This window comes from Bubalus kerabau, unplaced genomic scaffold (genome assembly GCF_029407905.1).
Source record: "Bubalus kerabau isolate K-KA32 ecotype Philippines breed swamp buffalo unplaced genomic scaffold, PCC_UOA_SB_1v2 scaffold_40, whole genome shotgun sequence".
In the NCBI taxonomy this organism is placed as follows: Eukaryota; Metazoa; Chordata; class Mammalia; order Artiodactyla; family Bovidae; genus Bubalus; species Bubalus kerabau.
The window spans coordinates 2,687,004-2,713,801 of NW_026577894.1; the positions used below are offsets into that span (position 1 = coordinate 2,687,004).

Here is a 26,798-nt window from a genome sequence, read left to right on the forward strand (position 1 = left end):
ATGCAGCCCCCACAGGGCAGAGTCGTCTGGCAGCCAAGGGTCGAAGTTAAGAGGGCAAGTTCGCAGCAGGTTGAATGAACCCCTGTACCCACTGTGGGTTCATTTTAAGTGCCTGGAGCGAGGTGGGTCAAGCCCTTGCTGAGCTCGAGTGAGGGAGTCAGTCAGGGAGGACCGAGCTCAGGGTGGGAGTGAGGGGCAGCTAGCATGGTGAGTCCTCCTCAGCCGGGTGGGTTCTGGGGACGCCCTTGAGTTCAGGGCTGCCCTTTCAGTAGCCCCACTGGAGGCTTGTTTGGGGCTTAAAGGGGGGCAGAAGCCCACTTAGAAGACATGCTCATTCCCAGGGGTGGTGGTTTCTGAAGGAGTTTATACTGGTCGGTTCGACTGTGACCCAGTACCTTGCAGGGTCATGTTTGACAGGGGGCCTGAGCCGTGGGCACAGCCTGCCTTCTCCTGCACTCCACGCTCAAGTGTTGTCTTTTTGGCAGCCCCTCCCCCCTCTCTGCACCCTTGACAGTGGGCCTGAGCCCAGCCCCCCTGTTGCCACGGAGCCCCTTGTGACTGAGTGGGTTCCAGTTCTGGGCTCCTGGGAGACTTGCCGGAGGCAGAGCCTTCATGCCATTTGGTGGTCATAGTGTGAGAGCAGTGGTCATAGTGTGAGAACGGTGTGTGTGAGAGTGGTGTGTGAGAGCAGTGTGTGTGTGAGAGCGGTGGTTGTAGTGTGAGATTGGTGGTGGTAGCCGAGGTATCCTACCGTGAAACAGCGGTTGCCCCCGAGTGGGGGGCTTCCCCCATCCGCGAGGATGGGTCGCAGAAGGGCCCGCCTGTGGGCGTTATTCCAGCGCTGCAACCCCAAGGCAAAGGCGAAGACTAGGAAGGACTTGGCCTCAGCCCACGTCCTGGAAGCAGAGCGGCCTGAGGTGAGAGCAGCCAGGGGCTGGGCCCATCAGATTGGCCCTCACCCGGCGAAGCATTGGGGTTGTGTTTCATTTTGTTAGCATGGTTGTGGGCCCTGCCGGCCAGGGCGTTCTGGCCGTAGCGGGCAGGATCGACCCCAGCAGGTTTACCTTGTAAGAGGTTGTGCAGTTGCTGCGTGGAGGATGGGCGGGGGCCCCACAAGAAGGGAAACACTGGCTGGAGAAGTCACTGGGGCACGTGGACTGAGCTATAGAGTCAGTCCTTGAAGCAGAAAGGCTAAGCCCCTTAATGTCTCCCTTCTTGCAAAGAAAGGATATACGGGCTGGAGGAATCTCGGGGGCATGAGGATCGAGCTAGAGAGTCAGTCCATGAAGCAGAAAGGCTAAGCCCGTTAATGTCTCCCATCTTACAAAGCACAGACCAGTGTGTCCAGTATTTTAATGACAGGTACCTGCTGCTTACGTGTATGACATACACCCTCATAGCTACACATGTCTACTACATGCCTCTTACAAGTGCTGGGCACTGTTCTGGGTGCTGAACACTCAGTATGTAGTAGGGGATAGTAGCCCAGGATTTTTTAATTTCTGCAAAGAAAAAGAGAAGAATGAAAGACTCCGTGTGGTTCAGTTTGAGCAAGTTCACCACGTGGACGGCCCCGCATGCACGCAAATTGTGGTAAAGTACATCTAACATAAATTTAACGTTAACCGGTTGAGTGAATGACTGGGTGGCTTCCGTGGAGTCAGGCTAACAGATGGCTTTGAGGTGCCATCCGCCTTTTTCCCAGAGGAACACTCCAAAGCCTCGTGGCCTTGTAGACCTTCCTTTTTTTCTTCACTCTCCCCAGTGGCTCTAGGTCACTGGTCTGTGTGTCATTTAAGAATCTCTTTATCCACTTTGTTGTTAGGTTTACGTTTTGGAAAGTTTCTCAAATGTCCCTGGGTCTTGAGAAGGCAGGCTTGGATTCCAGGTTCTCTCCTGCCACGTGCCTGCCAGGTCGAGGTGGAGGCCGAAGGCCGGTCTGAGTTGTGGTGGCCTGTGTTGTCTTGGGGTCAGTGGACCCCTCTTCTCTGGAGGGGCATGGAGATCCTTTGTGTGGAGCCTGGAGAGACTCGACAGGGTCAGTCTTCACAGTCTCGCTCTCTTTTTAATTTATGTTTGCATTTAGTTTCTCATTGAACTGTTTTCTAGGAGTTTCCAACTCCTGAAGAACCACACACATGGAGGCAGCAGCTGCGTGAAAGACAAGAGGAGATCGCTCAGCTAAAAGCTGAAAGAAACAACACCAGGGTCAGTAGGGGGATTCTCACGTGTTGACATTTGCCCCGTGGGGGTCACCGCTGGCCTCCGTGTGCTGTCTTTAAACTTTGTCTGATTTTCAAGTCATTTTTCACATCTTCCCACTGAGCAGACCAGGGTGGATCAGTTCGGGGTTCTCATAACCTTGCTTCAAATTTCTGATGAGAGCTAATGTAATTTTAGTACATATGAGGGGGGAGTTCTCTTAACTTACATTTTTGTCCACGCTACACTTTGTGTGGGATCTTAGTTCCCCGACCAGGGGTTAAAACCCATGATCCTTGAAGAAGTGTGGAGTCTTAACTACTGGACCCCTGGGGAAGTCCACTCTAACTTTCGACTGCACTGGCGGGATTCCGACGTGCCTTAGCATGTTTCCGGGTATAGCGTGAGGCTGAGAGGAGTTATCGGCCCGGAATTCGAGCATGAGGTTGAAGGTGTTCCTTTGGCCTTGCCCTGCAGCTGCTGCTGGAGCTCCTGGAGCGCCTGGTTTCCCGATGTAGGCCACCCGTCGGGATGACAGCACGCAAGCGGCAGGCGCAGTCCCCAGCCGGCATGACGAGTGAGGTGGAGGTGCTCAGGGCGCTGAAATTGCTCTTTGAACACCACAAGGCCCTGGACGAGAAGGTACCAGCCATCCGGCCGTCCTGGATTTGTACACTTGCTGCCTTGTTAGGTGGATGATGCACATATTTATGTAACTAGTTGAGTTTTGAGCGTCTTGAATTCTTGTATATACATTTTTTTTCTGTAAGAAGTCAGAGTCATGGTTAAAAAGCGTTGCCTGCGTACATGCTCAGTCATGTCCGAATCTTTGCAACCCTGTGGGCTGTAGCCCACCACGCTCCTCTCTTCATGGGGCTTCCCAGTCATGAATACTGGAGTGGGTGGCCATCTTCTACTCCAGGGAATCTTCCTGACCCAGGGATCGAACCTGCCCTCTTGCATTGGCAGGCGGATTCTTTACCACTGAACCACCTGGGAAGCCCCCAGTTAAAAAGTATTCATTGGCATGAATGTCTCAAGATTTATTATATTCTGTATATCAACTTGCAGTTAAAAACTGGGTAATAATTAATTTAGGATAACATTTTGTTCTCTCAAACTTAGAATTTAAAGCTGTTAAACTTAGAATTTAAAGCTGTTAACAAGCAGATTCTCTTGACGTTAAGATCAATGAGAGACATTAAAGGTATTCTGTGACAGTATCTATGTATTAGGGTGAGTATACACTAAGAAATGTACTAACATATATACACACATCAACACACGGTGACTCGGCCCCTTTTATTTGAGTTGAGAGCGTGATTACGAGTAGCACTCGAAAGGTGTAGTTTGTTAGAAGAAGAATTAGGTGCCACACATAAAGAGGTAAGTTTGATCAGTCTTTGTGTAATTTCCGTGAAGGGTTTGTCATTTGAATCCTTTCATTTTAAAAAAGAATGAAGGCTGTAGTGGTGGGCATCAGATGTTATTTATCTTTCTGATTGAGGACCCGCCCACCAGGGTTACTTGAATGACTAGTAAACTAGACTTGTGGCTCAGAGTTGCAGGATCTCTTAAGTACCCCTTTGTCCAGTAGAAGACAAATTCTGACTCGAATCACCTGGTGGTGTTCGGGATGGAGAGCATCACCATGTATTTTCTTTTTATGTTGTGTTTTCAGTTTAGAGTTGAGTTTTCCAGGTGGAGTTTTGTTGTCTTTACTTATTTCTTTACTCTGATTCAATGTTTGGTTTTTAGCAGATGATTCTTTCAGAGGAGAATAACCAGGAAAAGATACTAACGGACAGGGTGCTTTATGTACATCATGAGCAAGAAAACATGCCAAGCGCCAATGGAAAGGCAAGTCCTTGGTCTCGCTGTCTGTCTGGTTTTCGTCTTACCATCCAGTCTGTGCGGGGCTGTTGGGACCTCTCACCAATGCACCATGTAGGTCTGAGCGGCCGTGAGGGTCCTGTGAGCTCCCAGAGCGCAGAAGGCAGTTTTGACCTCACAGATTGCCCGGAAGTACTGTGTTCCCTCCCTCCCAAAACCAGGCTGTATAAGGCTTCCTTTCCCCCTTAGAGACCCTCCGACAGCCATCTAAGCAAGGAGGAAGACGTGGCGAGGGAGACAGAGCTCCAGGAAATCATAGAGAGGCAGTTGCGGGAGCAGAGGCAGATGGAGGAGCGCCTGGCAGCCCTCTCTGCCCACATGAAACATCTGGAGGAGGACCTGGACACGGCCAGGAAGGACCTCCTCCAGTCCAAGGACAGGAAGAGAAAACTTGAGCGGGACGTCCGCGAAGTGAGTGACTGCAGCTGTGTCTGTTGTCCTGAGGTGGAATGTGGGTTTCTTGTTCTCCCGGGGATCTCAGCCTTGGGATGGCTGCGTGAGTAAGAGCAGAGCACTGGAGAGACCGCAACTGGCTGCCTCCCTGCCTCTGCGTCGAGGTCTCTGGAGTAGAAGAGGCCTGGTCCAGGCAGTCCGTTGGCAGTGGACCAACATGAGGGCAGCCCTGACGCTGTGCTGCACCCTGGGTGTGGACTCCTCCTTTCCACAAGTTCTAGGGGGCCCACTGTGCTCCTTTTCTAAAAATTCATTCATCCATTCATTCATTTATTGGCGTATAGTTGCTTTACACTGCTGTGTCAATTTCTGCTGTACAGCAAAGTGAATCAGTCATCTATCCATCTACCTATCTATTTACGTATCTGTCTCTCTTTTAGATTTCCTGCCCATTTACTTCACCACAGAGCACTGAGTAGACTTCCCTGTGCTGTACACTAGGTCCTCACTCGTTGACTTCCTGTGTAGTATCAGTGCTGTATATATGTCAACCCGAGTCTCCCGGTTCATCTCCCCCCCGCCCTCTCCCGCAACTGCCTGTCGAATATGTTCCTGATGATGCTGAAATTTGCTTCTGATTCACTCAGGCGAGTCTGGTGACACCTGTGGAGCCCGTTCTCTCGGAGAGATGGGAGCATGCTGTGTGGGCTCTGCTGAAGGAGCTTGCCTGGCCATCTTCTCGAGTTTTCTGAGGTTCCGCTCCGTGAAGGGATGTGTGACAGTGATACCGGCGGTCAGACAAGTCGAGTGGTGTTTGCTCACGCTCAGATCCTCAGGCCCGAGCTGTGTAACCATGTGGAATCGTGATGTCTCTGGCGGTCGTGTCTGCGGGTGTCATGATTTATGAGAAGCTCCCTAGCGGTCACTGTGAAAACAGAAGAGTGCTGGGGACTCAGGCCTCTCTTCCTGTGAGCCTCGCCTCTCCTCTGTGCACAGACAGACAGCACCCACCCTGCCTACACCCTCCCCTGTGAGACTGTCTCAGAGAGAACCCCTCCAACATGTGGTATAGCAGGTGTACTTGTTTAGTAGCTTGGTGTGAGTAATTCTGTGTGAGAACTCAAAACAGAAATATTTGCACAGGTTTGTATAAGCTATTCACACTACTCTTTGACAACAGGAGATTAGGTGTCAGAGTTTAATACGTATAGATCTCTAGAAAAAGCGTTTACAAGACCTTACACTTTTAAAGTTAGGACTTTGCCCACATTGGTTACTTAGTGACCAGGGAGGGACCTGAAGTGGATTTTGAGGTGGCGGACAGGAGTTGCACCAGCAGCAAGTTCTGGTCCTGGTTTGAGCGTTTCATCCATGTGGTGTAAGTCTGCTTTTGAAGAACTAGGCTTGAGAAGGCTGCTCCCAGTTGTGTACAATTTGACTTCTGTTTCCACTCGTTAATATGCTACTTTAATTCTGAGGAAATTGCATGAGACTTTTCCAACTTTTACTCGAGGAAACGAGCCTCAGAGCTCCCCGTTGGATCTGTTGAAGGTCCCTCCCTGTTCTGGGTCAAGCCCGCCTGTATGGTGTAGCAGACAGAGGTCCTGACTTCATGCCAGATACCTTCCCTCCTGGAATTGTTGCAATAACAGGGTAGTTTACTATACTTTTCGTTTGCTGTTTGGGTTTGTTATGTAGAAAAGAAGCTTGGTCAACCAAGTGGCTGGACAGAACGTTAAGACAGATGGGTGCCAATCGTGGCAAATGTGACCTTTGGGATAGGCGCATTTTTGCTCACGTCCGAGAAAACTGCCGTGTCTAGGACTTTTATTTTGAGGACGTTAACTTTATGTTTGATTTGAAACTTAGGACGACATCAATGATAAACTTGAAAATGAAATTGCAAATAAGGATTCTAGGCATCGACAGGTAATGGCCTTTCTGAACTGTGTCTGACTTTTATAGTAGTGAATTCCTGAGGAAGGAAGGTAAAGATCTTTTCATGTGACTCCCACATTGGAAATCAAGTCCCAGTGTAAAGTTCTTATGACCCTAAAATACTGTGTTCAAAAGTGTGGATGTACATCATGGTAAATCAGCTGTACTGGAAGGAAATACATTTTTAAAAAATTGCGGGTGACTGCAACTTACAGGTTTGCATTATTTGGGACTTGGTTTAACCATTTTGTGGAATTCCATTCCTGACTCGTTTGTTTTACTTGAACGTGAATCTGTTGGCTTGTTAGAGTTTTTACCGAAAGAGTAGAGAGCAGCAGGGAACTTCACGGCAGCTGGCTGCCTGTTGGGAACTGGGGTCACTGTGACAAAAGGCAGGGTTAGAGCTCCGGTCTGATTAGGGTTTCTACTTCCTGTGGTTTGGTGAGCCTTACTCGCTCCTGTTCCCGAGTGGTCTCAGATAATCAGGATTTAACCAGGAAAACCAAATCTGGCTTCTCCAAAACAAAGTGAGTCAGTCTGGTGTGTGCCAAAGTGTATCATTGTCCCCACCACAAAAATTAAATACTAGAAAGCCATTGAAATGTATGATGGGGAATGCTAACTAAAAGCATTACGATATACAAAATAATGGCTGTAAAAGGCAGATCAGAAAATACTGTGTACCATATGCTATTGTTTTCTGAGGGTTTTAAAGCACAGCATATTGTTTGTGTACGTACATAGAGGAATACGCACACAGAAAAAGTAAGAAAGCTGCTTAGAAACAAATGCTAACCTCTCAGGAACCTGAGCTTATAGATACTTTAATTTTTTTCTTTTTTAAAAAAGAATCTGTCTGTTCTACATTGAAAGTTTTTCAGAGTAAGAAGATCTGTTAAAAGAATAATCGTGCATTTACAAATACTAGTTGACTGGCATTTCACCAGGCACGCTCTTATCAGGTCTGTATTTCAGAGGAGATGAAAGCCATATTTTGGCTTACACGCCCGTAGCCATCTGCGGTCGGTAGGGTTCCCTCTAAGTGATGATTCTGGTGATGTTTTAAGAAGGGTCCGTAGTGAACCCTTCTTCCCTTAACTTGTCAATAAGAATGAATAAGCTTCTACAGATCTTCTTTAATATATAAGAATTTGTTTTTTTTTTTTTTTAAGACGTCCTTGGGGAACGTTTAGGAAAAGCAAATACTCTGGCAGGAGGTGTTCTGCTCACTGAGACCAAGCCCAGGAACACTGAGAGAAAATTTACCCTGACGGAGCTTCCGAAACAGAATGAATCCACTAGACACGTGCATTTAGGTTTTGTCTCAGCTTGCTTAAAGCGACAGTGGCTACACCTCTCGGCCTGTTTTGATCCTCTGCTCTCCCTTTGTAGACAGAGGATAAGAACCGCCAGTTGCAGGAGCGCCTGGAGCTGGTAGAGAAGCTGCAGCAGAGACTGCGGAGGGCAGAGACGCTGCCCGAGGTGGAGGCGGAGCAGGCGCAGAGGGTGGCCTCGCTCTCCAAGGTGCTGCTCTGGGTCCCTGGCAGGTGGGCGCAGGGAGGGCCTGTTCCCCTGCTCTCCCACCGCGCCCCTGCCCGTGCTGCTCAGTCCACACAGGAGCGCAGACGCGGGGGTCGTGCTGCCCGTCTGAGATGGGAGCGCTCCCTGAGTGTCAGGCAGGCCCCACTTCTGCGTCATCCCTACGTTAATTTCCCTCCAGTTTTGTCCCGAGTTGTGTGTGTCCCTAGGACGCTTCAGCTCCGAGTCACTGCTGCTCAGAGTTCAGTCAGCCACTCAAAGCCTAGCAGGATAGAGACCTAGAAAAATCCCATTCTCGTTTAAGAGATGGCCAAAATAGCTCTGTAATGAACACAGTTTTAAGTCATTATCCATACACTTGTTAAAGAAGTCCCAGCAGGGCACGTGCAGACCCGAGGCCCCACTCCCCACTCGCCGTCCCCAGGAGCCCGCGGGTGAGAGGCCATGTCCGTGGGATGTGGCGCTGCTGGGGGCATCGACCCCATTGCCAGCCAGCCAGCCACCCTGTCCTTGTGGCGGGAAAGGTGTTGCCCTGCGCTGCCAGTGGGCACTGGCTGAACATAGAGAGTCGGGCCGGGTCTGTGCTGACGCGGCTGTCGGAAGCCTTGCCAGGAGCTCAGTGAGCGCCCGAGGGGCCATCACATCGCGGGAGGCAGCCGGTGTCCCGTGCTCGCTGACCCTCCCAGAGCAGGGTCACTAACAGCCGCCAGGGGGCACCCTTCTGCTGTGATCTTCCTCTCCAGGCTTGGTTTCTCCTCTCCCCTGGCATCTCTGCTGTCCATCCCCAGTCGGCCTTGTAGTCCGACCTTTTGTCTTCCGGAAGCTCTACCACTCAGGAGGCTAAACGGTTCGAACTTCCTTCCCAGCTTAGGAAGGTAGAACGTGTGCCTCGCGTTTGCCGCTGTCTGCTGCCCGCGCGGGCTCGCCACAGGCAGTCCGAGGAGGGAGCGCAGCGGCCGTGGGTGTGGGGCCCGGGGCACGGGGAGCACGTGTCCTCTCACGAGCTGGTCACCAGCACCCTCCGTGAGCCATGTGTCACACACGAAGCCGCACAGGCTGTGTGAGCAGGCATGCGGGCGTGCCCCCCGCGAACCCAGGGCCCGTGGTTCGCACAGAGCATGGCCCGCTTGCCGCCCCTGTGATCACAGCCCGCGTGCCGTCAGGACAGGGTTGTTGTGAGCGGAGCTGACGCTGTTCTTGGCCGACAGGCAGGAGAGAGAGACACAGCAGCATGGAGGATAGGCTGCGCCAGATGGAGGCCCAACTGGAGGAAAAGAACAAGGAGCTGCAGCGGGTGCCTGTGCTGACGGGGAGGCGGCGTCTGGGCAGGAGACGTGGCTTGGGCGGGGGCCAGCACTGCCTTTCTCCACCACTCCCGTCTCTGGCATCGAGTGTGTGCCTGTGTGGCCCCATCTGCTGATCCGGGCACCCACCTCCTCGGGAGCAGGGCCAGAAGTGGTCGCCCATAGGCAGTGGGCAGGAGCCAGGGCCTCCCCACATTCAAAGAGGCTGCTTGTTGCTCTGACCAGCCAGTCCGGGGAGCTGCTTGGGATACAGGTGGACCTCACGACTGCCCCTCAGACAAACCTGGGGTGCCAGCCCGGGGCCCATGAAACTGAAGGCATGGCGCCCAGGTGTGGAGCCTGCTTGCCTCGATCGTGGCGCTGGAGTCCCACATGCCAAACCGCTGGTCCAGACACGGTGTGTGTGTAGGATGGCTGCCTCTAGACAGGAGAAGCGCAGTTGCGCTGCGACAGAAGGCGCATCACGACAGGAAAGGGTGATGGTGGAGGCTCGCGTCACCGAGTCCTGAGAGAGGTTTCCCGGAAAGGTTGGCCACACGGCAATACAGACCATCCAGGAAATGGAGTGGGGATCCCGGGTCCAGCCTCACGTGTCAGTACTGTCCCCACCATACCTGTGTTCTTGGGCTTGGACTGCAGAGCCTCACAGGTGGGCTTCCAGGGGGCAGTGGTTCTGACTCCAATCATGCGACCCGCAGTGAGGCGCCCTCCCCGCTTAGGCGGAGAGCTCAATATCTCCCAATCAGGGGTGCACTTCTTACTTTCATAACTGCTGCTCAGAGGCTGTTGAGATCGGGATGCTGTTTATGACTAGACTAAGCCAATTCAAAGTCAACTTTTGTTTTGCTTTAAAAATCTTTGAATGCCGATGCCTTATTGTGGAAGCTGTGACAGGTTTTGTTTCCTTGGGCTCAAAAATCACTGCAGACGGTGACTGCAGCCATGAGATTAAAAAATGCTTGCTCCTTGGAAAGCTATGACAAACATAGACAGCATATTGAAAAGTAGGGACATCACTTTGCCGACAAACCATATACTCAAACCATATACTCAAAACTATGATTTTTCCGGTAGTAACGTATGGGTGTGAGAGTTGGACCATAAAGAAGGCTGAGCACTGAAGAATTGATGCTTTCGAATTGTGTTGCTGGAGAAGACTCTGCTTTAACAGAAAATAAACTTTTAAAATGTATTACGATGGAAAATTGCAAACATGCACAAAAGTGGATGGAGTAGTATAATAAATACCCATGACCCGTCCCGTCAGTTCATCTCAGCAATTTCTCATACAGAGCCAATCTCAAATAGATCATTCTTTTGTCTTCTCTCCATTTTTTTTTAATACAGTATGTTCTGAAACAGCTTTATAAACCTTGAAATTGATGCTCATTTTATAAAACACAGACTTGGCAACTTTGTCATTGCATTTAAAAATTGTTTGAGGTAATTATTTCCAGTTTTTTAATATGAATTTTCATATTGGAAAAGACCCTGATGCTGGGAAAGATTGAAGTCAGGAAGAGAGTGGATGACAGAGGATGAGACGGTTGGATGGCATCACCAACTCAATGGACATGAGTTTGAGCAGATGCTTAGCAGAAGTCGAGTTACGTTCTCCTTATGGCGAATCCACTGCTGTAACACGTATAGCACTTCTGGTTTTGAACACTGAATGTATTTGCATTATAGATGGATTTAGAGTGTGTGGCTGTTGTGTGTGGTTCAGAATTCTGAGTAGTCCTTTCTGGATTCACCCAAGAGCTGAGACAAAGCGTGAGCCATTCACGTGGGCTGTGCTGTGCGTCAGAAAGATAATACGAGCCACCTACACAATCTAAAATTTCCTAAAAACCAACGGGCTACTCGACGTCCTTCTTTCACCACGAGTCTTGAAATCCTCTGTGTGATTTCCACATCGGGCTTTGCAGCAGCCTGTCTCACGTGCTCAGGGGCTGCACGAGGCGAGTGACTGCCGTGGCCGACAGCACAGAGCTTCCAGGTTGAGTTGAGTGACTCACAGACTTGGCCCGTTTGACTTGTTTTACCCCATGAGCAAGTGAAGTGGGCTGTAGAGGAATGAATGTGAGGAATGCAGGTGAGCTCCATGGAGACAATTGAAAGCAGTGAGAGGAGGGAGGGCAATAGAGTGAGTCGTGTCCCCCTGACCCGAACCCCCCGCCTGAAGTCCAGCTTCTCTCTACAGACTTCATCGTTGTTAATGGCTTGCCATGTTTCCTCCAGAGAAACCTTTTCTACACCTGAGATGGAACTTCCTCCTCATTATGGTTTATAAGGGTTAATATTGTTCTGAGTGTTTCCATTTGCTAGGGACTCTTAGAGAACATTTTCTCAGAATTAAAATGTTGGGAGTTGATACCTACTCACGTAACCTGTTCTGCACATTTTGGTGCAAGTCACTTGACATCCAGAAAGCAAGCGGTGCAGGCTGTGTCATTGGCTGTTTCGTAGGACCAGCTGATTCTAAACCTGGAAACCCTGAGAGCCGAAGTGGACCAGACGAGACTGCGAGGGGCTCCCTTCCACCACAGGTAGGCTGCTCCCCCGGGCAGCTCCCCTCAGCGCTGTCGAGTGTGACAAGGGCCTGTCTGGTGTGTGGACAGTATGACTGGGTGTTGCTCATGGTCGCACCTCAAGGAGCCTGTAGCTTCGTGGCCAGCGAGAGGGAAGAGACAAGCATCGTTCCTTAGTGTCAAACTTGGTACCACGGAGTGGTAGTCACAGGATTGACAACACTCAAAACCACAGGCAGAGGTTTGGAAGTAGGGGGCCGACCAGTTGATATTTGGGCGTATTCATTTGAGGGGCCTGACAGACTGTGACACCGATGTTTCTGAAGAGTCGCAGAAGGTTAATGACCTGTAGTCTTTTGACTGCGGTGGGAGGAATCACCTGGCTTGTGAATGAGGCGAGCAGATTACTGAGCATCCTGCTTTTTTCTTCCTCGTTGTTAGAGGGGCGGTAATTCTTATTGAGTATTTAAATGTTTCTTTGGCTTCTTCACGGAAAACGGTCACAAGTGAGAGAGAAACTCTAGCAAAGGTGATTAAGTGCTTACTGGTGACATTCATTCATCTGTAGGAAATCGACTACTGCTTGCAGCCTGACTTAGGAGACAGTTGGGAGCCCATACGCATATTTCTGTGTTTGTGTGCTTAGGGGATCCTCGCAGTCCAGAGCCCCCACCCAGCCTTCTTCTAGAGAAAAGGAGATGTCATTTGAGACAAAGGCAGAGCCAGAAACTGGTCCTGTGTCTGAAACCACGGCGGGTGGAGTTCAAGGAGAGCACGTGCCCTGTAGAACAGGAGGGGACGTGGCCGGACTTGGTGGCAGAGCTCCTCCAGGGTGAGGGGCTGGGGCTGTCAGAGGTGGGGAACCCCTGCTCCCGGGGTGGACGAGGTGAGTGTGAGGAGGACTGCGTAGACAGTGGAGGAAGAGGAGGTGGACACGGCCTCCTCCTCTTGGGGGTTTTTGGGTAACGAGGAGGGACCTGGTGCCAAGACCCGAGGCCTGACACAATTGGGGGCTTCAGATGGAGAAGCCTGGGTCCTGGTCACCAGTCCCGTGTGTGTCAGTGAGAGTGAGAGACGAGAAGAGGAAGCAGCCGCGGGGCAGGAGGAGCCGCTGTGCTCTGAAGACAGTGGGCCACAGCGGCTGGTGCGAGGGAGGGGTGTCTCCAGGAGGCAGCTCTGGAGGGGTCACAGCAGTGACTTAGCAGCACAGGTGGGGCCTCGGAGTGGGGCTTGTGGGCAGTGTGGGCTGGGTGGGGGGCACTGTGCTGCCTCAGGAGGGAGGGAGTGGGGACTGAAAACTGGCTCCCAGGCAGGGCAGGCACGGCGTATTTGGTGGGACCTCCCAGAGGAATTGGTCACCTTGTCTCTGAGACCTTCTCCCTGAGGAAAGAGCTTCGGGTGAGGAGGGGGAGAGAGATGAAGGCTGCACCCCGCGAGGGGACTGGGAGGCGATGGTTGGGGGGCGACCCAACCCGGAGACCTCTGTGGCCCTCAGAGGACCCTCGAGGGCCCGCAGTCCACAGCGGGACTGTGTCGTACCCCCCACCCAGTTCCCAAGTGTGCTCTAGCCCCAGGCCCTTGGGTGGAAGTGGAGCAGAGAAGGGAACAGTTCTGTCAGGAGGGAGGGGAGACGGGAGGGAAGACAGGTGTGGCTCCGGGAGATTCCAGACTTCCATCTCCTGTGCAGCACAGTGTTCCTTGCAAAACCGTCGAGCAGAGCAGCGTGTGACCCCGAGCAGGCTGAGCTGGTGGTCGGCCCTAGCCACTCTGCAGCGTATGGGGTGTCCTGTCCTCGGAGGAAGGCCCTGTCTCCTGGGTTTAGGGACTCCTGCACGTGAAGGCACCCCCCTCTTCCCAGAGAGAAGACTGAGCAGAGCCCGGGCGGTCCTGCAGTGCAGGCGGCTCACAGTCAAGGCGGGGCCGCCCTGCCTCCCAACAGGCCCCTGCTGAGTGAGCTCCTGGCACCTGCAGGCCCAGGCCTTAGTGCTCAGGGCCTGAGCATCTGTGCTGGGCCTTGTTCAGCCCAGAGTCCGGTGACACGCTCACCTCTGCTTTAATGGGAGACACCAATGGTGCTCAGCTCCGAGCTGTGGGTCTGAGGCTTTTCTGCTGCGGGTTGTCTGAGGCGCCTTTAAAAACACTGAGAGCCGTGCAGACAGTGTTCCAGGCAGACCGGTGATTGTGATCCACGGACTTCCCGTGGGAGAGGGAGGTCAGAGCAGGCGTGGGCCGAAGGGGAGGTGGGGTGCCAAGGGGAAAGCAGAGCAGGTGCAGGCCCTGCCCTGGGACCTGAGAGCGGGCTCCAGGGGGACCCTGGACGCCCCAACCCCAGACAGCCGATCCTGTCCTAGTCAGCTCCACACCCTCGCGTCAGCACTGCCTTCCCCACATACAGGAGTTTTCCAGCTGCTGGGGATGAGCCCTGAGTGTCTGCGGAGCAGCGGGCGGCCTGTTGCTATTGGAGCCAGGAGGGCAGTGCCCTCCCGGGGGCCCTTTTGCTGTGAAATTGCCGATCTTCCAAATGGACAGGCTTTGGCCCGTCTGACAGAGTGAGCTCTCTTTTCTTCTAACAGTGCTGCTCTTTGCCGTGTGTTTCAGCCGACCCCACTTGGGCAGCGCCCCGGACCTCAGGTTCCCTGTGGCGGACCGGCCGGCAGACTCCTTGGGCAACGGGGCGGTGCTGTGGTGCCCCCAGAAAGGCCGGCTGGCAGCGTTGCACGATGAGCCATCCGAGGCAAGGACCCCGCCGCCCCCTTCCCATCCCTGGTGGGCACCTTGTGAGGCACCTGCCCCCTCACACTGTGGTCCTGAGGTGGGTTTGGAACAAAGCGCTGATAGGTCGCTTTACGTCTTCCCGTTTTCCTTTTTCTGGCTAAGAGTTTACTTTTAAGGCATGCTTTTTTTCCTTAACCAATTTTAATAATTTGTGGCCTATTGTGAGGCCCAGCATGGTACTAATTAGCACAGTTTTGAAATCGTCCTACGAGTAAATGGATACACATATCCATCAGCTTATAGTGAGAGGAATTCTCATTGGAAGTTTAAGTGCCTTTATGTTTTCACCTCATTCATGCCATGTATTTGTTCATACATGTCTCTGTTTTGAGCTTCCACATTCAGTGAGCAGTTAGTTTGGGCCAGACATGGTCAGAAGTAGGACTCCAGCAGTGAATTAAAAACCGTGTGTGTTCTTTATCCACTGCTACGTAACGAATCATTGCAAAGCTTAGTGACTTCCCAGGGAGCAGCTCACAGTCCTCAGTGCCTGTGCATTGTAGCAAGCGGGCCTGGTTCAGGGCCTCCTGAGGGCACAGACGCGGGAAGGCACCCCAGGGCTGGATGGCAGGCTTTCAGACTCACCTGGCTGCTGGGGACAGGCCGAGGTCCCTGCCGTGTGGCTTTCCCATGGCCTGGCTTTCCTCGGAACACCCTCTGAGAGCGAGAGTGCGGGGTTTAGCCCGGGGCCCTTCACGCCCTGGTCTGGAGGCCGCACACCTTCACTTATGTTTGCGAGAGTGAGCTGCTAAGTCCTGCCTCGCTCAGGGGCTGAGCAGGAGTTGCCCCTTCTGTCTCTTGAAGGGAGGAGGATGGAAGAATTTGTGGGCCCCTTTTTAAACCCGCGCAGCCTGTTGAACAGTAATGAGCAGGGAAAGGAGACCAGAGTGCCTGAGTTGTCCAAGGAGGAGGGGACGATCGTGTGTAAACAGGGTGGCCAGTGAGGTGACACCAGGAGGGTGACCTTGAACCAGAGACCCGGAGGCAGGAAGAGAAGTAGCCACTCGGAGATAGAAAAAGGGTCATGTCAACCAGCAGGGACAAGGGAGAGAGCGGGCCGCATCAGGGAGGAGCCTGGGCTCAGGCCTGAGCAGCTCGAGGCCAGAGCCTGTTTCCTGAGGTGAGGAGGGCTGCCGGGGCGGGGAGCTAAGAGCCGGGCCTCAGCCCTGTTGAGGTGGACGAGCCCATGGGGTGTCCCGGGGACGTGTCAGGAGAACAGCTGAGTGTTCCGGCCTGCATCCGGGAGAGGACTCATTCAGCTCAGGGTGGACTTGGGGTCATGGGCATACAGATGGCATTTAAAGGCACGAGCATGGTAAAGTCACCAGGCAGGTGCCGGTGGAGAGAGATGGGGTGCAAGGGTAGAGCTGTGGGGCATCCTGCATTCCAAGGTTGAGAAGGGGCGCAAGGGACTGAGGAATAACCACAGGGAGGGCAGGGCCTGGAGCCCAGGGAGAGACATGCTGGGGGGGGGGTGGCGTGGGGGAGGGCAAGGAAGGGAGGGGGCTTGGTAACATGGGTTCCTCGAGCCCCCGGGGAGTTGCCCTGCAGGGCGGGGCTCACCGCCTGCTGGCAGAGAAGTGGAGACCGGGCGGGGAGGGGGACCGTAGAGGCCACTCCCAAGGAGCTTTCAGAGACCCGCAGTGGGCGCTGCAGGGAGCCCTGGAGGAGGAATCTGCTGGTTCCCCTTGTGCGATTGGAAGGCGAGAGAAGGGAGAGGACATGCCGACCGGGCTGATGGGGGTGAACCCATAGGCAGCTGGTTCGCTGGAGCAGAGCAGGAATGATGGCAGGTGGTCCTGGAGCCAGCGAATGGGGTAGCCCAGCCCTGGGGCGGGGTCGTGACGAAGACAGGAGGCGAGGGCACTGGCCACAGGGGACAGGGAGCCAGCAAGCCAGCACCTCGAGGCTGCCCCTCAGTTCCTTTGAGGTCATGTCTGGGAAAGAAGGCAGGACCTGGGTGACAGTGTGGCAGGGGGGACGTTTGCAGAGACAAGGGTGTGAGGTGTGAGAGCGGGAGGGTGGCACGGGGCACCACAGGCACAATCCCATGTGTCTCTGATGACAGAGCCAGCCTTGCGGTGCGAGGAGCCATCCCCCAGAACAGCCCGAGGGCCTGTGTCCCGAGAGGAGAGCCGCGGAGGGGCTGGCCCTCCCGTCTCCTGGCTGCCCCTGCTCGCGCCTCTCTGTGGGTGTTCAGACCAGCCTGGGAAACAGAGGACTGGGAGCCTGCGAGGACGGCACACTCTGGTGAACTGGTACCAGTGATGACCGCTGATAGGGACCCAGCGGCTGCCGAGCTGAAGGGTTCTTTTTTCTTATTTTCTTCCAGCCTGGCTGATGGAGGCATGGATGTATTTTTGTAATTTTCGGTTTCTGTCTCTGACTCCATCAGCCCACCCTGTGAATAACCTCATAGGATTGCCTGCCGTCCACGCTGAGACCTGGGTGTCACCAGGCCATCTAGGAACTGGATTCTCCCCCTGCCTGTTTCTTGAGTCCTGTTCGCTTAAGAGATGGCAGTGTCTCATGAGCATGGCCCATTTATCCACAGTCAGGGCTTCCATGTAAAATTGGGTTCAGTTCCTGATAGACTTGAGCTGCCCTGAATGTCGCTGACGAGACGTGGTCCTCTCGTGCCCAGGTGCAGACCCTGAAGGAGCAGGACTGGGAGCGCACGCAGCAAGCCAGCATGCTGGCCGATGTGGCCCAGGCGTTTGAGAGTGACGAGGGCATGTCTGACGACGAGGGCGACAGGGTCACCCTCTTCAGCTCGGCCACTCAGCTGTCGCCCAGCAGGCAGGCCAACGCCAAGACTCTGACCGTGATGATGCAGGAGCAGCTGGACGCCATCAATGAAGAGATCCGGTGGGTGATCCTGAACTCAGGTCCCCAGAAACTCGGTTTCTCTGAGGAGCTGTCTTCTCCTAGGGACGTCTGAGTGTTCCATAGTAAGAAACCTGACCTCAGGTCTGCTTCAAGAATTTTCAGTTTTGAGATGGCCCTTGATTACAGAGCTCGGGCAGCCGGGGCGTTCTGTCCACGGTGTGGTGTCAGCGCTCTGTGGGGGTGGGGGGGGCGGCGTTGTGGGGTGTCCCCCCTCAGCTCTGAGCCCCAAGGTGGGTGAGGTGCCGAGGCGGTGTCCCCTGCGGCCCGTGGACCCTCCTGTGTCCCTCAGAGCCCCCCACGTTCTGGTGAAAAGCCACCTGGTGAAAGCTGGGGTTTTGGGGTTGGCAAATTCCCACTCAGATCTGCCTTTTCCTTTTTAACTTAATGTAGTATGAAGATTGGCTTGTTGTAAGACAGTGGTCCAAGGACATGTGTTTGAGTTTTTCTCATCTCCTCAGTATATTTAAGATGTTTTCTTTAGACACCATCTTGGCAGGTATAACAATTTTCAAAACAGGATAGAATCCAAAGGCCTGCCTCGTGGTGAGCAGGGGGCCTTGGGTCTGGGTGCAGCCAGGTGGCTGGGGGCCCCGAGGCCTGCCTGGTGCCACACCTGCCCAGCTATGCCCGTGTCCCGAGTCCACGTTCAGAGTGGCCGCAGGCCGGTGACCCTGCACAGGACCAGGCAGAGCTGCTGCTCAGACTGGTCTCATCACGTCAGCCCAGGCCGAGGTGCCCGTTCCTGTCGGCCGAGCGCGGGGCTCCGGGGGAGAGGCAGGGGGTGAACGGGACAACCAGCAAACGCAGGTGGTGTCACCTGCCCATTTCACGCCAAGACAGACAGCTTTGTGGGCCGTGTTTGAGCACAGACGAGCTCAGAAAGATGGTCTTTCTGTGTCCCTGCAGGAAATATGGAACAGTTATAGATTAATATTTTTATTTTTACAGCAAGTTTTCAGGTAAAAGTGATTTTTCCTTATGCGACAAGTTGACTTGATGTAAACGGTCAATTCTGTCCATCAACTTGTTATCAACAGTGAAAAACTTTCCAGATGTATGAGTTGAAGTGAAGCTGGAGTTTACTTCCTGTAAGAATCTTGTATTTTAATTTGAAAATCATTGTATTTGCATAATCATATATTTAAACTGCTATATAAAAACATCCACCACACATTAGGGGAGAAGAGCAGAAACTGTGAATTCTAGGTTAATGCAGCACATTGACATGAATCCAGAAACTCACACAAAGCTGGTGGAGAACTTCATCAAGTGATGCGTTTGTATGTATACAACCTTAAAAAAAAAAAAAAATGATCAACTCAGCACTTCATCTAGTCTGGAGACTTGTGTTTAGAAACTGCAGCTTGTTTGTGAATTGCTGTTTTGATTATACAGAGTTCCTGATTCCCAGCGGAAAAGACTTGAGGCACTTGACGTGCATCTCTGCCCTGAGAGCAGGGGAGGCAAGGGTTGTCAACTTGAGGTATCTCTTCACAGGAAAGAGAGTTGCCACCAGGGCCCCTTCAGAATGTTAGAGTAAATAAGTGAAATCAAGCGTGGATGGTCAGGGCCAGTTTGTAAGACTCAAGGCTAAGTTATTCTAAGTTTGAGAATATTCAAAAGAGGAAAGGTAGAACCTTTTGGCTGAGATGTTAATTGAGCAACTGTTTCTGGAATTTGCTAATCATGACACAAATTTATTGTCCAGACAGGTTCCTCTGCTGACAAAGGCAGGTGACGCCTTTTATTCTATTTTAGGTTGATCGAAGAAGAGAAGGAGAACACGGAGCAGCGGGCCGAGGAGACTGAGAGCAGGGAGGGCAGGAGGAGCTTAGGCAGCCTCCGTCGTTTTAAATCAGTGAGCTCCCTCAACCTGCTTCCCACCTCCTCGCATGCTGGCTCCTGCCCGCCCCTGCCCAAGCCCAGAAGGAGGCAGCAGAGCCTGGCGCAGGAGGGAGACCAGCTGGGCATCATGACTCTGGTATGTGACTGCCTCCTCCCTGCCGCATCCCTCCCCCAGCATGCTGTTTTTTGTTTGTTTTTTGTTTTTTCTCTTTATACCCAGAAGAAAATCAGGTACATTTGCTACGCTCAGAGGTCTAAAAGTTTTTAAACTGCCTCGTCTTTAATCATTCCACAATGGCACAGCGACAAATTAGTCTTGATATTTGGACCACCACTTAGCACGTCATCATGAACTCAGCCAGAGCCTGCCTCTGTAACGTTGGGCCTGGCCTTGTGCAGGGCACAGCAGCTGCAGGGAAGTTTCTGTTCTCAGGGAGCAGACAGCTTCGTGAAAGTAACCATAGGCAGCTCTCATGGCATGGGAAAGCCGTACAGCACATTTTCCACTGGGGATGCCTGGCTACAGGGTGCAGGGCATGCGGTGGGAACAAAACCAAGAATCTACATTGGTCTGCTTACTGATGGACCTGGCCACGCGCTCAGGCCAGCTCTGCGTGTGAAACCAGGTTAAAAGCCCAGGGCCCAGGGCCCCAGGGAAGACGTCGGGCTGCCTCACTTTTCCGAGTCTAAAACTGGGATGACGACCTAAGGCTTTTGGTGACAGAGTGTGTGGCTCTAAAGCACATGTTCCAGCTTTCTTGCGTGTTTAGCTTAGGTGTTGTGAGTGCATTGCTGTTCACCCCATGAAATCACGTGTACAACATTCTGCTTTGTAACTGGACTTGTATTGTCTCTTTTTTCTGTTACCACCCATTGCATGTTAGCTGCATTGTTAGTCAGCTTATAATTAAATTAACCGTGAATCATTTTAGAGGCCTGTGAAGTGGTAACTAGTCCATTTTGTGGTCTTTTGACACACTGTTTTTATAATTTGCATCATTGGCTAATTAGTTGATATTTAAAATTCTTTGACGATTTCTCTGTGGTTTCATGCTTGATTTCTTTCCGAATATTTGGAAAAGAACAGTTCTGCATGTTTTCCTTGCTGTTGGAGTTCTCTGACAGTGTGTCTGCTTTCATCATTGGTTTTGATTCCCTCTCTCATCCTGTTGTCTGCTTAGTCGTCATGAATCCAGATCCCCCCCCAGCCCCCGAGGCTGTAGTTTACCCAACCATCTCCCCTCCCCCGTCCCCTCACTTGCTCTGGTCATAGCCGTGCTGTGGTCCACAGCGTGTGTCCCCTTAGTCAGGTTTGTGCTTTGTCTTCATGTCTCATTAAATGGTGTTTTTCCCCCATAGCAGTAAGTTGAATTGGTGTATCACTATGCAGTTACAGGAGAAGGCAATGGCAACCCACTCCAGTACTCTTGCCTGGGAAATCCCATGGACGGAGGAACCTGGTAGGCTGCAGTCCATGGGGTCGCACAGAGTCGGACACGACTGAAGCAACTTAGCAGCAGCAGCACGCAGTTATAAGCATAATGTATGTAGATGGATCCTAAACTACATATCATGTATAATTCATAAATGAGATTGTGCTTACATAAAGAAATGATCCTCTTAAGTGTAGACTTAGTAGAGTTTTAGATATGCAGATAACATCACCCTTAAGGCAGAAAGGGAGAGGAACTAGAAAGCCTCTTGATGAAAGTGAAAGAGGAGAGTGAAAAAGTTGGCTGAAAGCTCACCATTCAGAAAACTAAGATCATGGTATCTGGTCCCATCACTTCATAGGAAGTAGATGGGGAAACAGTGTCAGACTTTATTTTGGGGGGCTCCAAAATCACTGCAGATGGTGACTGCAGCCATGAAATTAAAAGGCGCTTACTCCTTGGAAGCAAAGTTATGACCAATGTAGATAGCGTATTCAAAAGCAGAGACATTACTTTGCCAACAAAGGTCCATCTAGTCAAGGCTATGGTTCTTCCAGTTGTCATGTATGGATATGAAAGTTGGACTGTGAAGAAAGCTGAGCATCAAAGGATTGATGCTTTTGAGCTGTGGTGTTGGAGAAGACTCTTGAGAGTGAGTCCCTTGGACTGCAAGGAGATGCAACCAGTCCATTCTAAAGGAGATCAGTCCTGGGTGTTGATTGGAAGGACCGATGCTAAAGCTGAAACTCCAGCACTTTGGCCACCTCAAGTGAAGAGTTGACTTATTGGAAAAGACTCTGATGCTGGGAGGAATTGGGGGCAGGAGGAGAAGGGGACGACAGAGGATGAGATGGCTGGATGGCATCACCAACTCAATGGACATGAGTTTGGGTGAACGCCAAGAGTTGGTGATGGACAGGGGTCCTGGCATGCTGCGATTCATGGGCTCACAAAGAGTCGGACACGACTGAGCGACTGAACTGAACTGAACTGACACAATATCCTTTCTGTGTTGGTGCTTGTATTTAAGACTGTAAATCTCATCAGCTTTTGCACAGTTAATGTCTCTATTAGACTCGTTAAAAAAGTATCTTCTATGGTTAATAAAATGTAAAGACTGCACCTGCTATTGTGCTAGCTTTCATTCTTACATATTTTCACAGGGAACTTGCTTTAATGAATTTATTTTGAGAAGTTTTAAATCAAATTCTATGTCAGGATTTTACATGAATGTCCAAGAGGTGGTTAGATTTGTTCAATGTTAAACTAGGTATTATGGTAACTTCCTCATCAGTTAAATGACTAATTTAAAGTGTAACATGTTTTTGATTAAGAGAAGCTAACTTATAGAGAGATTTGGCTGAGAATAGACACCTGTTAAGGCCCTTTGTTGTACAGAATGCTGTGCTTTAATAAATCATGATGTTGTAATAGAATGGTATCTTCCTGTGTAATAATTTATAGTGTTTCTCTAGTAAATCTCGAATAGCTTATTTAACTTCTGTGGTCAAAAAAATGTTCTGTTTCCAGTCACATTTCTCTAAATCTTCATGTCATTTACATGTTTGCCATCATTTTTGCTTTACTGTATTTGCCTCTACGGATTCTTGAAATTTTAGCTTCCAAGTCGCAATAAATCTGGTTTCTCTTCATTTCTTTGCATGCATCTATCAGCCTAGTGATTTAAGGAAGCAGCGTCGAAAGGTAAACTATTGAGTAATTTAGCAGGCCTTTGTTTCTCTGTGAAGTATTGAAGAGTCCTTATCGTTTAACGTGAATGAACACTGTGTGGTTATGTCCTGGTGAATAATTGACGGTTTAATGGAAGTGATGAAACTCACCCACCACTTAAAATGTGCTGATGGTTCTGTTGGAAATTGGTCATTCATTGGGACAATTGTAACAGTGTGCCTTTCTCCCACTTGTTGGCCTTCTGGTCATCTCACGCTTGTTTATAATAGACATAGTATTATTTATTATTTTTAAAAATTTCTGTACTTATGTTTTTGGCCGTGCTGCACAGCTTATGGGATCTTAGTTCCCCAACCAGGGATCAGACCAGTGTCCCGGCAGTGAAAGTGCCAAGTCTTAACCTCTGGACCACCATGGAATTTCCGCTTAGTGTTTTCATATAAGAAATGACTGAATCAGAGCCATAGATGTTAGATTTGCGGGAAGCCAATTTAATGATGGTGGGTAGCAGTGTGCAGAAGATTCTGTGTGCCGGGCACGTGCTTTCCGAGTCTGTCATCTCATCCCCAGGTGAGGTCCAGTCTACTGCTATCCCCGTTCAGCAGACATAGACACTGAGGCTTAGGGAGGCCGGGCACCCTGCCCAGGCTCTCACACCCAGCAGCGTGGTGTGGACTGGTCTGATCAGAGCCTGGACACTTAACCGTGGTGCTGTCCAGCCCGCTTTCCTCCAGAGGCTCTCGTGTCCATCACGGCATCCCTGATGGAGGGAGCATCAGGAGGGAGCTCTCTGCCTCTCCCCTCGGGTCACTTGGATGAGCCCCTGTTGTTGGAGTCCAGTGCCCCAAGGGCTGGCCTTCCTTGTCCCTCTCTTGCTCCCAGCCCGCTGGCCGAGCACTCCTGGGCCTTCCCGCAGGACTGGGGTGGCCGTGCTCCAGTTCAGGCGGCTCAGTGCCCGGGAGCCCTTCTGCTGGGCACAGCAGAGCAGCGCCGTCCCCCTGGGGTTGGTGACCTGGGCGTGCCACTCGCCCGCTCTGTGGCCTGCTTTGCCCTCCTGTTCAGCGAGGACACGGCACTGCCCTTCCTAGCCACATGTGGCACCAGTGGGGCAGCTCCCATCCTGGGGGAGGGCAGCCAGGCTGCAGACCCAGAGGCCTTCCTCAGGAGGAGGCCCGGGGGAAGGGGCTGGCCTGGGCCCTGACTCCGAGGCAGGTGTTTGTCTCCACTGAGTCCATAGTCAACCCAGGTGTGTCACTTCCCTGCTCTGTTGGTTGTTGTTTTCTGATTTTTATAAATGCTTATTTTAACTTGAATTTGAGATTGATCCCTGTTCAGTTCCATGTGGAAAATTTCTAGCCTTTGTCGCCTTCTGTTGTCTGAGGGTTCTTGTCAGAGCTCAGGGGAGGGAGCCCAGTTTATCCAGCTGCTGTTAAATGAGTTCAGCTGTATTTTGCACTAAGTTACTTTGTTGTCACCAAGCTCCTCTGGGGCTGCACGGGATCAGTATTCTTTACAGAATCCCACCAAAAAGGCACAGGTTAGTTGGTTAAAACAACGCACTCATTGTTTATAACAATACATGCCATGCATGTTTCCTAAAACCTCCCCAGGTTTAGCCACACACCAAAATGTATCAGTGAGACCTGTTTGGACCCTGCAGGGTTAATCTGTTCCCACACTGTCTTCCTTTCCTCACACCCACGACCAGCGGAAACGCTGGGAGTCCAAGAGAGATCATCTTCTTTTTTTTTTTTTAATTAGTTTATTTTTTAATTCAAAGATAATTGCTTTACAGAATTTTCTTTTCTGTCAAACCTCAACATGAATCAGCCATAGGTATCCATATATCTCCTCCCTTTTGAACCTCCCACCGCTCTAGGGTGATACAAGATCATCTGTTAGTGAAGACCTGGGGGTGCCTTATGGAAACCACTGTGAGCAAATGACACTCGAACGGCGTGTAAGTACTTCAGTGGGTAGTCCCCAGTCTGTATGTTACCGAGAAATACGATCCAGGCACATGGTGTTCGCGTGGAGGGGTTAGGTACCTTTTCTGTGTTTTCTCTTGTTGTCATGGGTTCCAGTAACCTGCATCATCACTACAAATGATCTTGGATGGTGGCACAAGCTGTGTCTTTTTCTCCTTCAAACAGAAAGGTCTGGACGGCTTTGCTGAGAGGTTTTGTACTCTAGCTGTGGTGCTTCTGAGCAGCATCTGGCGATGAGCACAGTCCTGTCATCAGGGCAGTTCATGCCGTGCAGGATCCACGGTGCCAGCATCGCTCTGCTGTCCTGCCCTGTAGGGCCATCTGGTCGCTGGATTCCAGGGAGGGCCGAGGCCGGCTGCAGGGAGGCTCCCGTCCGGGGTCTCTGCACTCAGTCAGATGCTCTCGCTGCCCCATAGGCCCACTTTTTTTTGAACAAGACAGTCCTTTAAGATGGCATTAAGCTATAACAAGGGTTTTTTTGTACTTGGGGGAAAGCATAGCTAATAGATTTTCAAATAAGTTTCTGGTTATAATGTAAAGCCTGTGTGATTGCCTTTTTCAGAACAGTCTATTGTTAGCCAATTTGACACTTAGCTCACTCCCTCAGCTGCCAGCTTTACGGGAAGAGGTAGAAGATGACAAGACCGCCATCAGATGTGAACCCTCGACCCTCGCCTGGCCGCGGTCCCTTCGGCTGGGCCGCCTGCACACGGGGGCGCTGTGCACAGCCACCCACGAGGACCTCAGGGACGCCCACAAGTAAGCGGCCTGTGTGTGCGTCGTCAGTTTCAGGAGCCCTGCGCCTCTTGTCTTGAAAGAGTTGCAAGGATGATTTTAAACGAATACCACTGAGTTCGGTGCCTGTGTTTAGTGGTGAACTTCAGGTGCTGGGGAAGAAGAGCTCAGTGACCTCAGTGATTTTAGAAAACGTCCATCTCTACAGATTGACTCCTGTGGGAGCTTTCTTCCTGCTCTTGGTAGAGGTCTGCCCGGCCTGGGGCACGTTCCTGACGGTGACGGCCCCGTGCCTCTCGGGTTCGCTCTTGAGGGTCCCTCCCTTTCCTGCAGGGGTCTCCTCTCAGGAGACCCTGTCCCCTCCTGTGACTGACACTGTCCTCATTCAGACCACCACTTGCTGAGCTCCCGTCCTGAGCCAGGCAGCACTCGATGGAGGGCACATGTGGTCACCTGACCAGCGGCCCTGCACGGTAACCGTCGCTCTCCTGCCACGGCCAGGGATGGTTACCCTGTGGGAGGCGGGGGGATCTACCCAGAGCAGGGGAGCTCGTCTTCTCCTGGAGCGTCGTCACCTGCTGAGCAGCGACCCTAAGGGAGGGTCAGAGCGCCCTCTGCACCAGCTGGCCTGGAGTCAAGCCCTCCTCGCGGGAGAGCTCGAGGCAGAGAATCTCAGCTTCCCAGTGCGGTTGTCTGACACCGGGAGCCTGCATTGCTTGTGTGGAGTGTGGTTGGTGAAGGAGACTCCAACTGTCAGCTGCGAGGTTGAGGCGCGGGTGTTGCTGGGTGCCCGTTTCTATCAGTAGCTCTTGTGGAGGGGTGTGTGTTTGCACAAGGGTGCCAGTTAAAGGTCGTTTTCTCTCCCCGAAGCTCCACAGGCTCTCAGGACAGCCCCGGGAACAACCCCAGCAGCAGCACCAGCAGCCAGGGCTCGCTGCACAAAGCCCCAAAGAAGAAGGGCATCAAGTCCTCCATCAGCCGCTTGTTTCGCAAGAAGGAAAAGGGCCGGCCTGAACACCCCAGCAAGGAGGCGTTAGGACCAGGTGGGTGCTTCACCGTTCAGAGGGAGGAGGGCCTGCAGGCATCTCCCTTCTGTGTCTCCCCCGTCGTCCCCACGAGGCTCCTGTCAATCACGCTGGGGGTCCTCCTGGGAGCAGGAGTGGAGGAGGCGTCTGTCTTCTCAATGGGTCTGAGATGATCGGCTGAGTTAATGAGTGGATGGTTGGGTGGATGGATGGATGGATTAGTGAGTGGTGGATGGATGAACAGATGGCTGGCTGGATGGGTGGATGAATGGAGCATGGAATGAATAAAGCAGATGATTGTACTCCAGTGCTAGAAACATATTCTACGCAATTGATTGAGTAGGAGCTGGGCAATGATTGTTTCATCCTAACAGTGACATGTGTTTGGAAACGGCCTAAGTGGTCCTCAGTGAGGGGTGAGGTACAATCTGTGGACACCCCACAAGGAACAGCCCGCCCTCCTTCCTGCCACCTTCCCCATCCCCAGGAGCTCATCAGGGGTTCCGCCCATGCCCCCACCCCACCCCACAGCCACACAGGTCCTCCTGGGGTCCCCTCATCACACAGGGTTATCATCAGGCCCCCATATCACTCAGCTTCCTCTCCTTGAGGACAG

General features: G+C 52.0%; 1 protein-coding gene across 1 annotated transcript; it reads left to right on the top strand.

The window, feature by feature from the left end:
• Positions 1-26,163, top strand: LOC129640744 (liprin-alpha-1-like; the record flags this gene model as incomplete). The annotated part of the gene is given in 16 exon segments (XM_055565813.1): positions 1-54; positions 2,149-2,208; positions 2,680-2,844; positions 3,514-3,588; positions 3,961-4,062; positions 4,285-4,500; positions 6,367-6,417; positions 7,819-7,952; positions 9,178-9,253; positions 11,745-11,818; positions 14,399-14,534; positions 17,220-17,443; positions 19,223-19,445; positions 22,417-22,446; positions 25,030-25,181; positions 26,028-26,163. Coding segments are annotated over 16 exon segments (1,908 nt in total), but the record flags the coding sequence as incomplete, so codon positions are not given.
• Positions 26,164-26,798: the final 635 nt, after the last annotated feature.